The 13,494-nt window shown below is 31.0% G+C and overlaps 2 protein-coding genes across 2 annotated transcripts; both read left to right on the top strand.

Moving 5' to 3' along the window:
• Positions 1-5,422: 5,422 nt before the first annotated feature.
• Positions 5,423-8,503, top strand: LOC123295822 (4-galactosyl-N-acetylglucosaminide 3-alpha-L-fucosyltransferase FUT6-like). Its single transcript, XM_044877283.1, has 5 exons — positions 5,423-5,630; positions 6,340-6,482; positions 6,636-6,887; positions 6,988-7,206; positions 8,056-8,503. Exons 1-5 carry the CDS (start codon positions 5,460-5,462, stop codon positions 8,501-8,503), a joined length of 1,233 nt encoding a protein of 410 aa, XP_044733218.1. The 5' UTR covers positions 5,423-5,459.
• A 1,089-nt stretch (positions 8,504-9,592) lies between these two features.
• LOC123296927 (elongation factor Tu, mitochondrial) lies at positions 9,593-12,489 on the top strand. The gene is made up of 4 exons (XM_044878637.1): positions 9,593-9,751; positions 9,837-10,219; positions 11,144-11,946; positions 12,146-12,489. The coding sequence occupies exons 1-4, from the start codon at positions 9,712-9,714 to the stop codon at positions 12,327-12,329; spliced, it is 1,410 nt and encodes a 469-aa protein (XP_044734572.1). The 5' UTR covers positions 9,593-9,711; the 3' UTR covers positions 12,330-12,489.
• The last annotated feature ends 1,005 nt before the right edge of the window (positions 12,490-13,494 follow it).

The raw sequence follows: 13,494 nt of genomic DNA, 5'->3' as shown, positions 1-13,494 counted from the left end.
TAGCACATAAACAAATCAGAACGATAATGTGCGATAAGAAACATAGTTGCAAAAAATATGGCCTAATCGGGAACTTCCTTCTCGTCTTTCTATCAGTTAAAAATATACTTTTCTGATTTATTTTAATTAGAAATCATACGGGAAGTAGATATATACTTATCTACCTAAAAATATTTAAAAAGTTGGAAAATTTCTGATAACACCCAATACAGAGTTTTACTATACAAATTGTTGAAAAAAACATAAAATTTAATATTTAAATATATTAATTATTTCAGTTTGATAACGTAAAGTGGTGCGAGCTAAACTATATATCAATAAAAATTATACTTTATTATGAAAATATTATCATTTTTGTTATATTTTAAAACAATAGTTCTTCCAAAAATAGTTTTTAAATAAAATTTTTTTTTCTTTGTAAATGTTTTAAAACTATATAGTATTTAGACGATTCAAAATGTATTCATAAAAAGGTATGATTTTTTTTTTTTAATTTTCCAAGTTATAAATTCAGATATTTCGACTTTAAGTTAAAATAATAGAGATACTAATTGTACGAGCTATAACCCAGAAAAATAAAGGTTTTTCTGCTTAAGAAAAGTGAAGTTTTCTTTACCGGATTCTTACCGATATTCATACCGGAATTCATATTTTACGGATTCATAACACGCCTTACTCTTCTCCGTTGACCTTCGATAGAGTGCACAAGGAAAATATGGCTATATGTTATCCCTATATATAGAATATGTATTGTTCTTGTTCATAAAATCACAACAGACTTTTTAAAATCTCCATTACGTTTCAATTTTGATTAAAGTTGTACTCGTGGTGTACAATCAGTTTATAATTAATTTTAACACATGAAAAAACGAAAAGGAAACAAGTCTAGGTGGATATGACATTTGACACCAGAATCAATATTATCTGGTTCCTCCAGACCACAAAAGATTATTGTTGTTTCTAAACAAAATATGTACATATCTTTCCTTGAAACGCTATTACCGGAAAGTGCTTTTTTTAAAGATAACAAGTGAAAACAAACAATGAACTGATTTAATTGTTTAAATACCATGTATAGACAGTGTTGATTACGAAATCGTTTGTTTTTTTACGTCATGTAAGTAAAGAAAGATCGCCACTTTAGATAGCCAGACATACAGACATGTCACCAACACATAAGTGATATTCACATATAATACATAGATCTACTCTAAATAATTTGCATCTTATACGCATCCTCCCGGGTAAACAGTGATGTTTACGAAAAAATGTTTCAAACAAAAGTTGTTTATTTTTTGATAAGGAACATTTTTTACATTTAAACATTTGTTCTATCTCTCTCGGCTTACAAAATGGGTCCTACGTACCCAAAACCCAACTGACCTATGGTGCTCATTTACGAACTCGACCTCACTTTTTACGTCCTGAGCACGCTATACAAATTTCTGCTTGATTTTTTTTCGTTTATGAGCTATCGGGTTTCCAGACAAACAGACAGGCAGACAGACGGTCATAAGGAAATGGACTAATTATATGATAATATTTCTGAGCGGTACAAACTTGGGACTAAAATTAATAATTCCTTGATATATATTTCATATACCTATACAGGGACAAGAACGAGTGGTGTGGTGGGGCACCCGGTATGAACTGTTATCGTGTCGACCGATTTAATACAAATAGATTTTAACAATTTTTATTTCCATTTTCAGGGTGAATGTGATTATTTTTCTATCAGAAATTTAAACAATTAAAAAACATAAGTCACACTAAAGTAACACATATAATCGTTGTTGTAAAAAAACTTAAAAGTGTGTATTAAAATTATCAACCGTTTCGTTGCGTCTTTACGCTATATAAATATGGTGTTTTTGTGTAATATTTATTTTATTTATTCTTGGAGACACATTTAGATATATTTTTATAAACATACATACATGCTTTTTATTATTTAACACCAAATGTCTACTTACATGCTAACACCTAATATTCACGTTTATAGTTCGCATCATTGTATCATAAAAACATTATTATCGAAAAACTTTTACGTTTAAAAGTGGGGTATCGATAAGCCAAGTTTTCGCCTCAGGATATCGGAAAAAAGTCTGATGAAATAACATATTTTTAGCAAAAAAAAAAACAACACTACAATTAATATTACTTGTAGGACGCCAAACTTTCGCTAAACTGTAAATTTTCCTAAAAATGTTACATTTTCAGTCTTTTCATTTCATTTTTTTTTTCTTTCTATGGATCGTAAGATAAAAGCAATGTATTGCTAAAATGATAAAAAAGAACGATTTATGAATCGAGAGGCCATGACTGTTTATTTTTACCTTTCATTGTCTTGTAATTAATCCCTTTTGCTCTGGTCACCTTTTTTGACTAACGGATTTGTGATTTGTTTCAAAATGCCAATTATTATAGTTCACGATGTAACTTGAATAACAAACGAGCGTGCGTTCGTAATGTAATACTTTATAGTAAACTTCGTGATCGGTGGCTTGCCCAAAATAGTTTGTTGCGTGCCATCAATGGCACGCGTTCCATGCTTACGCCATTCCTATTATATAGTACAAACAACTGAAAAATCAATTTTATTACGACATAACGTTACAGCAGAACATTGAAAATTTTAGAGTAGTAAAACTAAAAGCAATGAAAATTACTCATATACGTTTACTGTCTAAGAATTTTATCGCAGAAAAAATATTAAAAAAATTTTTTTATGCTTAAGTAAGCAAAGATATGCTCAAGTAACGATTAAGTCGTTATTACGGTAATTAATAAAAGTAATTAAATTAAATTACGTTAAAAATTTACTAAAATACGGAGTTATTTCTAAAAAATGTTATAATTAAAACATAAGTTTCGCGTTTTCGTGTAAATACCAGCAATATATTTTATTTGAACATCACTTTTCACGACAATACTTTAAAATATTAGGTACTTTTTCACATATTAATGTTGGTTTCTCTCTCTCTTTATTTAAATCTATCTATTTATTTAACTAAAATTATTTAAAATTCATTAATTTAACAAAAAATAGTTTTACAAAAAACAATATGAATTAACATTATTTTTGTGATAATATCTAAATATTTTTATAAATAAAATCATTAGAAATATAATTTAATTCTAAGAATAATTTTTATTCGATACATAATATTAGTGGCTATTTTTGATTATTTTAAGTGCTTTTAAAATTATTTATTTTGTTAAAAATGGTCCACAAGAATTACACTTAAAAAAAAATATATTTTTTTTAAATGTTTAAAAACAGAAAGATATTAAAAGCGTTGATAAAATTTTGTTTAAATGTTCATTAATAGTGGAAAAACCTTAATTAAAAAACATTTAGTGTACATTTTTAGGTAAAAGATGTTTATCGAAATATTTCTTCGTTTTACTGCCTAATTCGTCATGCACACAAGCCGTCATTTCAACACAATTCGGATCACTCGTAATCCAAAATTCATAAAACACAGCTCCGATCATAAAACCAGCTCTTTAGCTAATCCACACTAAATATTGTATCTCATCAGGAAACTGATTTCAGAAAGGCTGAAAATCTGCTCGCAAATATTACAGAAATCATATCGTCGGCATTGAAGGTTGGGAATATTTAACTAGCCCGCAATCACAAAAATTATTCTAAAGTTTCTTTTTGGGTTTGCATTTGTATTGATCTATGGGTATTTTGGATTTGCAAACCTACATAAAGGCTAGAGGTTCACTTTTTTCCATCTCTAATCAAGTTTTTCTGCCGTTCTAATCGGATTTAAAAATTTTTGATTAATTAAAATGAAAAATAAATAAATTAAAACAATGTATTAATAAATATTTCATGGCAAGGTACATTTTATATGTAAAAACTAAAATAAATAAAAAAATTTAATTGCCTTTTAAAATTAATATAATTCAAATACTTTTGTAATCAATTTTTGGAAAAACCAATAAATTATTTCTTTATCAATCAATAATAATAGACTCTTAAAATAAAGAATATGTATTTCAAATTCAATTCAATTTATACAACCGTACAGTTTTTTGAATTATTTCATTCAAAACTATCAGATATTCAGATATTTAAATATTAAAATGCATTTATTAAAAAATTTGTGTTGTTTTGATATCAAAATTCAACCGGTAAGTTATTATAACCATGGAATAAGTATTTTATCAGCGAATAATTAAAATTTTAATAATATTAATCAAGATATTCTAAAAATCGTGTTTCAATCTCTCTTAAGCTCCTTGACCTTGCATACACTTCTCTTATACACAAAAAAAAACGTAATTGATTAAGAAAAACAAGTGAAAAGAAACAATTGACTGAGTTAATTGTTGAAATACCATGTATAGACAGTTTTGATGACGCAATCGTTTGTTTTTTGACGTCACGTAAATAAATAAAGATTTCCACTCTTATTTAGCCACACACACATAACTGATATTCCCATAATAATACATACTACAAAATTTTCACCTAATAAGCGCCCTCGTGGGTAAACAGTGATGTTTACAAGAAAATGTTTCAAACAAAAGTTGTTTATTTTTTTATAAGGAACATTTTTTACTCTTAAATATTTGTTCTATCTCTAACGATTTACAAGATGGGTCCTAAGGACCCAAGATCCAATTGACCTATGTTGCTCATTTACGAACTCGACCTCACTTTTTACGTCTTAAGCACGCTATAAAAATTTCAGCTTGATATCTCTTTTCGTTTTTGAGTTATCGTGATGACAGACGGACAGACGACAGACGACAGACAGACAGACATACGGAAATGGACTAATTAGGTGATTCTATGAACACCTAAACCAAAATTTTTTTCGTAGCATCAATATTTTTAAACGTTACAAACTTGGGACTAAACTTAATATACTATGTATATTTCATATACTTGGTATAAAAATCACAAATACATTTACCAAGAAATTTAAAGGCTTCTTACAATTTATTGGACAATCATACTAAGAAAAACTCTATCTATCGATTTTAATTGGAACCATTTTATAGGTCACTCTATAGACATAGAATATTACACAGATGTACGCCTTCATCATAATTATGTTTGCCTAGTTAATTCATAGACAAATAAAATGCCTTTGAATAAATATTATATTTTTATAATTCCGTAAATGTTATTTTACATAAATTTCCTAAGGCAAAACAAAATTAAAAAGAAATGCGAAATCAATATAAAAGGGTTTGTATGGCTAAACTGAGAATTTCGGGGAAACAATGATCACAGCGCTGCGTTCGATTCAGTTGTTCTCTCCATACCCCAACGAATAGGTGCTTGTGAGAGTATATTTCTAATTTTAATGGTTTTTTTTTTTTTTTGCAGGTTGCATTGTAAATTAAATAATATATATACACCCTACAGTAGGAAATATTGCAATTTGGGGATTGATAAATTCAATAATTATGGATTTATTCATACCATAAATATGAATATATCAAGAAATATTTTATACATATTCAGTTTATACGTTGTTACATTTTTTTATATAATATTAATAATTAGTTTTACAATACGATATTCAAAACAACATCATGCTAAAGAGCCAAGCATACAAGTTATAAAGGAAGACAATTGGCGAAATTTATCTAGAAATGATGTAAGTATTTATGTATCATTTAAATTTCGAGCAATAACACAATCATCTTCATTCTGCCGTATCTCGGCTTCCTTGTTTATTGTAGTTTCATCATATTTATAGCGATTTGATGGGTGTCAGACGTGAGTCCTAAATCTCTACGTGGTCCTTTCTAACTCCAAGATTCTTGTCGCATGTCTGTAACTGGGAATCCACCGCAAATAGATTTTTCCGTCACATATCCGGAACAGCACTTCTAAACAACTCATCATTCTTTCCTGAATAGTCTGTCACTATTACTTATGAGTCTCGATGCCTCTCTAATTGCGCAGATTTCCGCCTGTAATTTACTCCACTCGATCCCCCCTCCAGACTCTTGAATGTCGAATACTTCTGAATAGAAATCCAGACCAGCTCCTGTGGAGGTTCAAGGCATCGGGGAATATTGATGTTCCCTATTCAACAGCTACTTTCCCAACCGTGTATTGCTTGAGGGTAAGTTTACATTGACATTTTCTCCCAAATTATTATCCGAAATCAAATATCCCCTTTGCTGACTCAAAAGAGTTGAGTCTTAAAAGCTCCACGTCTGTCCTACCTCCGTCAATATCGTCTATTATCAAACATTCGCCTTTATGAGTTAGATAGAGCACTCTCTCAAGGACCTATAAATTTTTAAAACAACTTTATTACCAAATATGAAATTATTAACTCTTATTATTTTTTATAGACTATAAAACTATCAGAACTTGGTAAAATACTATTTTTAGATAAAGTACCTCCAACGCCAAAACCAACAATATTCAAAATATTAGTTTGGAATGATGTAGCTCGGATAGAAAATCGTCATATTAAACGATTTGGTAATAAAAGGTATGTATACAAACTTTGATACCCAACACCCCCGTGCGAAGGACCTGAGCCTGGACCAGTCACTCTTTATGACTTAGATCAAGACTAATTGTCGTTAGTCTACGAAATAATCAGCAACAAATAATTTCTTTTACAATTTTATATCATTTTTAGGTACAACCCATGGGAAAATTGTTTAGTTAGTAATTGTGAAATAATGACGAATCGTACGCAGTTAGATAAAGCAGATGCAGTATTAGTTCCAATACAAACCTTAAAATCAACCAAAGATTTACCCATTCATAGAAGTTCAAAACAAATATGGATTATGTTAACAGATGAAAGTCCATATCATCCATTCATGAGCAAACCAGCTTCATTTCTATCAAAATTCAATGGTTTTTTTAATTGGACCATGACCTACAGGTAATTTTAACCAACATAAAAACCCTTGCTTGGCCAGAAAGTAAGATTATAATCAGGCTATATGGTGATTAAGTATTTTATTTTAAGAAAACTTTTACAGGATGGATTCAGATGTTCCTGTACCTTATGGAAGAGCATTAAAAAAGATAGTGGTTCCTAGTGAAACAAATATTGTGATTCCTAAAGCAAATCCTTCAAAGAAGGTGCATGTTGTAAATTTAAGTTCAAACTGTGGAAGCAATAGTCATAGATGGGAATATATTAAGGAATTAAAAAAACATATCCCAGTAGATGTAATTGGGAAATGTGGTAAAAATTTGTAAGTTATTAAAAATATTATCTAAATGCAACATTCTTTTAGTGGATTATGGAAAAAAATTAAGTAATACATGTCCCAGTTTGCAATTGGGCGCCCCATAATGTTTTCTACCCCTTTTTATCTTGAGCTAAATGTTTTGCTTCGTTCCATGATTTTTCTGCTTCTTCCAGTTATTTTTCCATTGTCCTCTTCCATCTATTCTTGGTTCGTTCCCTCTTCCTTACCTTTTGAGAAATTCAGTCTAATGCGGATTCCAGTTTAATTTTCCGGTCTGGTTTTCTAAGTGCATGGCCGATTCATCTTTACTTTCTTTTATCTCTGCCTCAATGGGTGATTGTTTCGTTTTTTTCCATAGGCGACCGTTTATGATAGTTTCGGGTAACCAAAAATTCTGTAGTTGATTTTCAATCCGTCTAGTCACATTACACGCTTCACAGCCGTATAGTAGTACCGACTTCACGTTGGACTGGAATAATCGGAGCCTTGTTCTCTCCTGGATTTGTTGTTACTCCAGATCGAGCTAAGTAGAACAAAAGCACAGTTTCCTTTCCAAATTTTTGCTTTTTCATCTTATCCTCTTGTTATGAAACTTAATAAAACGATAATAGCTGATGATTTTGTGTGTTGACAGACATTTATTGTGTCTTACTAGCGTTTATTTTGAGCTTTGCTTTGCTAGCTTCTTCTAAACAAAGCAGTTAGAAGTATTAGTTTGCCCTTGTCCAAAGCAAAGTATTAGTTTGTCCTTGATATCCTTGGCACTCGTACTACTTTAACTGAACGTAAAAGATCCAGCTAAGCTAAGAATAAGTTCACTAACCTTACTAATTACTTATATCTTATTTACAGATGTCCAGGACATTTTCATAAAGCTTGTGATGCAATTAAAAATTATACATTTTATTTGGCATTTGAAAATTCACATTGTACAGACTATTTAACAGAAAAAATATGGTGGAATGCGTATGAAAATAATCTGATACCAATTATCTTGGGACCATCACTTGAGAATTGTAAAAAATTATTACCACCAAATTCATATTTACATGTGGATGAATTTAGTAGTCCTGCATCTTTAGCAAAATATTTAAACTATTTAATTAATTCACCCAAAGATTTTTATTCATTTTTTGAATGGAAACATAATTATACGATTGTAAATGAACATGGTTATTTTCAATCACAAAGTTATCACTTTTGTCGTATCTGTGAAGCATTAAATTTTAATTCAAATCATACCAAAGTTTATGATCGTTTAGATCAATTTTGGAGTGCAGAGACTGATTGTTATAAATAATTATAAATAAAATATTTATTTATTATTATGCGATGTTTTATTTTATCTTCACAATATCTTTTGATAACACAGGCAAATTTAACCCGATTTTATTGAAATTTTTTTTGAAACCCACAAATTTTGGGTCATTCTTTTCAGCTGTGATGTCAGTTTTTCGCTAACTATCACTTATATGCTTAATTCATGGACCAGGATTCCATATTGCGGAAATCTATTATAGCTAGGCTAATTTTAAGCACAAATTTGAAAAGTATGACCCAAATTTAGTAGAATTACATACTTAGTTTATCAAAATTGGATAAAATTTGGATGCGATAGAGCAAAATTAAATTCCTTGGATTCTGATGACGTCATAAAGTTAAAAAATTAAATTTTTTTGATAACAGGCAAATTTAATCCGATCTTATTGTAATTTATTTTGAAACCCACTAATTTTGGGTCATTTTTTTCGACTGTGATGTCAGTTTTTCGCTAGCTATCACTTATGTGCCTAGTTCTGGGACTGCGACTCCAGATTCTTGAAACCTATTAGAGCTAGGTTAATTTTGATCTCAAATTTGAAAAGTGTGACCCAAATTTAGTAGGATTACATACTTTGTTTATAAAAATTGGATAAAATTTGGATGTGATAGATCAAAATTAAATTTTTTGGATTTTGATGACGTCACAAAGTTAAAAAATTCAATTTTTTTGATAACACAGGCAAATTTAATCCGATCTTATTGGAATTTTTTTTGAAACCCACTAATTTTGGGTCATTATTTTCAGCTGCGATGTCAATTTTTCGCTAGCTATCATAAATATGCTTTATTCCGGGACGAGGATTCCCAATTCGTAAAACCTATTAGAGCTAGGTTAATTTTGACCTTAAATTTGAAAAGTATGACCCAAATTTGTTGGATTACATACTTGATTTATCAAAATTTCCTTACGATATTTCGGTGGCACTGAAACTTGCCTTTAGATCACAGTCATATACATATAGACTGTGCTTTAGATTTATTATACGTGACTACTAGTTCCATCTAGTGTAATATTATAAAAGCATTAATATTAAACAGTAGAAAAATAGAGAAAGATAGCATAATTGTACTCTCTCTGTTATTCTCCGTCTCATGTCGAATTCTCGGAGTTAAACCGGAATAAAAATTTGTATTATATTTACTAATAATTTACAATAAATAAATTTATCAAATCAAAACCTCATAATGTCTACGTTAATTTCTGCTCGAGGAGTTTTGTATCCAGGTAACCATATCAATTATGTAATTAGATGAATAATTCTAGAAAAAAAAATAAGGTTAGAACTGTAATATTGAAAAATTGAATTTAGTTTTTAGGCATACTTTGAAACAATTATTATTCTCCCGTGATATTATTCGACATCAGAAAAAGGTACAAGTACTTCAATCATTATTACCTGCTGTTTCATCTGTGCGTTTCTATGCTGAGAAAAAAGTATTCCAACGAAATAAACCTCATTGTAATGTGGGTACAATTGGACATGTTGATCATGGAAAAACGACACTCACAGCAGCTATTACAAAAGTTTTGGCTGACAAAGAAATGGCCGAAGCAAAAGGTTATGCTGAAATTGATAATGCACCTGAAGAAAAAGCTCGAGGTATTACCATTAACGTTGCACATATAGAGTATCAAACGGAGAATAGACATTACGGGCATACAGATTGTCCTGGGCATGCTGATTATATAAAGGTAAGGAAGGTTTATTTCCGGTTTTAGATATTTTAACTAATACTGTCACGACCTAAGCTCAAATATCGCAAAATTTTAGTCCTACTCTTCCATAATTTACTCAAAAACTATACATTTTAGAGAAAAATTAAGTCAGTCCAGAGTTAGCGGGTGTAAAATTTTCGATCAATTTGAATATATAAATTTTTTCTCGCCTTTAAAGGAACACACATACATATATAAATTGATAAACACATTACCACTCCTTTGCGTCGTGTAGTCGGGTAATTAAAAAAAGCTTTATTTAGGTTAGGTTAGAGTGGCTGTCCTGGGGTGGAACACACTTAGACATAAGGTCCATTGTGATACCGTAAATGGGTTGGGCCATCCCCGGCCACTACTCCATGAACCATTTAGAGCTGTTTAAGAACAGCAGGAGGGCTTTGACGTCGAGTGATTTTAGGTCGGAGAGGTCGTCAAAGAGAGGCTGGCTCAAGTAAGTCCATCTCCTCATGACAATGACTGGGCAATGACAGAGAAGATGAGACATTGTCTCCTCCTCGTCACCACTGTGACAGCTCTTGCAGTAGTCTTGATACACTGCCAGGCCTAAGCGTTCAGCATGCTTGCCGCCCAGCCAGTGTCCTGTGATAGCCGCAACAACTTTGCGAACAGGAGGTCCTTGGAAGTGATATAAGAACTTCGGAACGCCTGCGTAACCGGGCGTAAAATTTTCGATCAATTTGAATATATAATTTTTTTCTCGTCTTTAAAGGAACACACATACACATAGAGATTGATAAACACATTACCACTCCTTTGCGTCGAGTAGTCGGGTAATTAAAAAAAGCTTTGTTTTAAAAAGAAACAAAATAAAAATTCTAGCTCATTACATGCTCGCTTCCACATTTTAGTTAAATTTTAATTATTTTTTTTTTTTTGTAGAACATGATAACCGGTACAGCTCAAATGGATGGAGCTATTTTAGTTGTGGCTGCAACTGATGGAGCTATGCCTCAAACCCGAGAACATTTGTTATTAGCGAAACAAATTGGTGTTACACATATCGTAGTTTTTATTAACAAAGTTGATGCAGCTGACGCTGAAATGGTAGAACTAGTAGAAATGGAGATTCGTGAATTAATGACTGAAATGGGTTATGATGGTGAAAATGTACCAATTATTAAAGGTTCAGCATTATCTGCATTAGAGGGTAAAAATCCCGAAATCGGAGCCGATGCAATCATGAAATTATTAGCGGAAGTCGATAAACACATTCCCACGCCAGTACGAGATTTAGATAAACCATTTTTATTACCTGTAGAAAATGTTTATTCCATACCGGGACGTGGAACAGTCGTAACTGGACGTTTGGAACGTGGTATACTTAAAAAAGGAGCTGATTGTGAATTTGTGGGTCACAATAAAGTATTAAAAAGTACAGTAACTGGTGTTGAAATGTTCCATCAGATTTTGGAAGAAGCTCAAGCTGGTGATCAACTTGGAGCTTTAATTCGTGGTATTAAACGAGATGAAATCAAAAGAGGAATGGTTATGTGTAAACCAGGTTCAGTTAAAGCTCATGATAATGTTGAAGCCCAAGTTTATATTCTTAGTAAAGAAGAAGGTGGCCGAAGTAAACCGTTCACATCTTTTATTCAGTTACAAATGTTTTCAAGAACTTGGGATTGTGCAGTCCAAGTTAGTATTCCAGATAAAGAAATGGTTATGCCAGGAGAAGATTCTAAGTAAGTGTTATAATTGTTCTTGTACGATTGATTGAATTTAGGAGACCTTTTTGACTTTTGAAATACCCGGAAAACATTTGTTAACAAGTTTTTCCATAAAAATATGAGATTTAATTTTAGGATATAAGCAATTTTTGTTCCGATAAGAGGTAATTTTTGCGCAGATTGATTGTTTATTAATAAAATGTATTTTTTTCAGGCTCGTTTTGAAATTATTTAGACCAATGGTAATTGAAAAAGGACAAAGATTTACTCTACGTGATGGTGCATTAACATTAGGTACTGGCGTAATCACGAACGTTTTATCTTCATTAACAGAGAAAGATCGATTAGCACTTACCGAAGGAAAGAAAGCTCGTGAAAAGAAAGCTGAAAAATCTTAAAAATGCATTTGTTAATTTTTCTTAATTTAAGTATGATATGTCTTTAGCTCTTAAATATTTGTACATTTTTTTTCTAATCATTTGTCTTGTGGTAAAGAATTTCACATGTAAAATGAAAATGTTATTCTTACTTCAATAAACTATGATAACGTTCGTTTTATTCGCTTCGTGCATGAGTTTTATTTCAGTGAGTTACCATAGAAACCAACACACAATCATGAACAATGTAAATTTCAGTGCTCCGAATAAGACGATCCTTCCTACCTCATACTTGTACAGATTCTATTTTTGATTAGTTTCATTTTTAATCCACGAACTAAAAAAGGGGTGTTATAAGTTTGACCGCTATGTGTGTGTGTCTTTCTGTGGCATTGTAGCGCCTAAACGGATGAACCGACTTAAATTTTTGGTTTCATTTGAAAGGTAATTTAACGGAGAGTGTTCTTAGTTATGTTTCAAGTGCGAGCTTAGGATTCCGTATCCGAAAAAACTAAAAAATTGGCGATGATCTTCAAAATCGATTCAGTTTGGAAAGGGCATGACATAATTTTAACATTACTATGGAAATGAATGGTCAAATAAACCTGGCTCAAGTCATTTCGAAAAGTGAAATGGTTAACTAGTTAGGTAATTCAAAAGAAGAAAGTCAACTCCAATATTTCAATTTAAATATTTCCAAAAATTTGTCCCAAACGATGATGGCTCTCTAAGTATATTTTCCATCACATCTGATGTCCTTGACCATCACTTTGATATTAATTTAAGAGTGTTATAAGTTTAAAGAGTTTATCTGTACGTTTTTCAGTGGCATTGTAACCCTGAAACGTAACGTAAGTTTCCAAAAATTGGTTTACAAGGAATATATCGCATTTGTCGGGAGTTTTTAAAATTTTGTCAATTGCACTTGTGTAGAATAATTTCTTCTTTACTACAATTGGACACCATCATTGGCAAATATATGCGAAGGACTTGATTTATTTTACATTTTCCTTCAGATACTCCGTTTTTTCGTCAACAGAGCCTTGACAATTCAGCGATTTGAACTAATTTACTTCTAAAAGTCGATTCTACATCTTCTGGATAACAATCACCAAGATTTTTCTGGACATATTTTAAAAGGTAAATCCTGACCCTTCTTTATTCATAATTTTTATGCATTTGCGCG

Source organism: Chrysoperla carnea, chromosome 3 (assembly GCF_905475395.1).
Source record: "Chrysoperla carnea chromosome 3, inChrCarn1.1, whole genome shotgun sequence".
Lineage (NCBI taxonomy): Eukaryota > Metazoa > Arthropoda > Insecta > Neuroptera > Chrysopidae > Chrysoperla > Chrysoperla carnea.
This window is presented reverse-complemented; position numbering and strand designations above follow the sequence as displayed.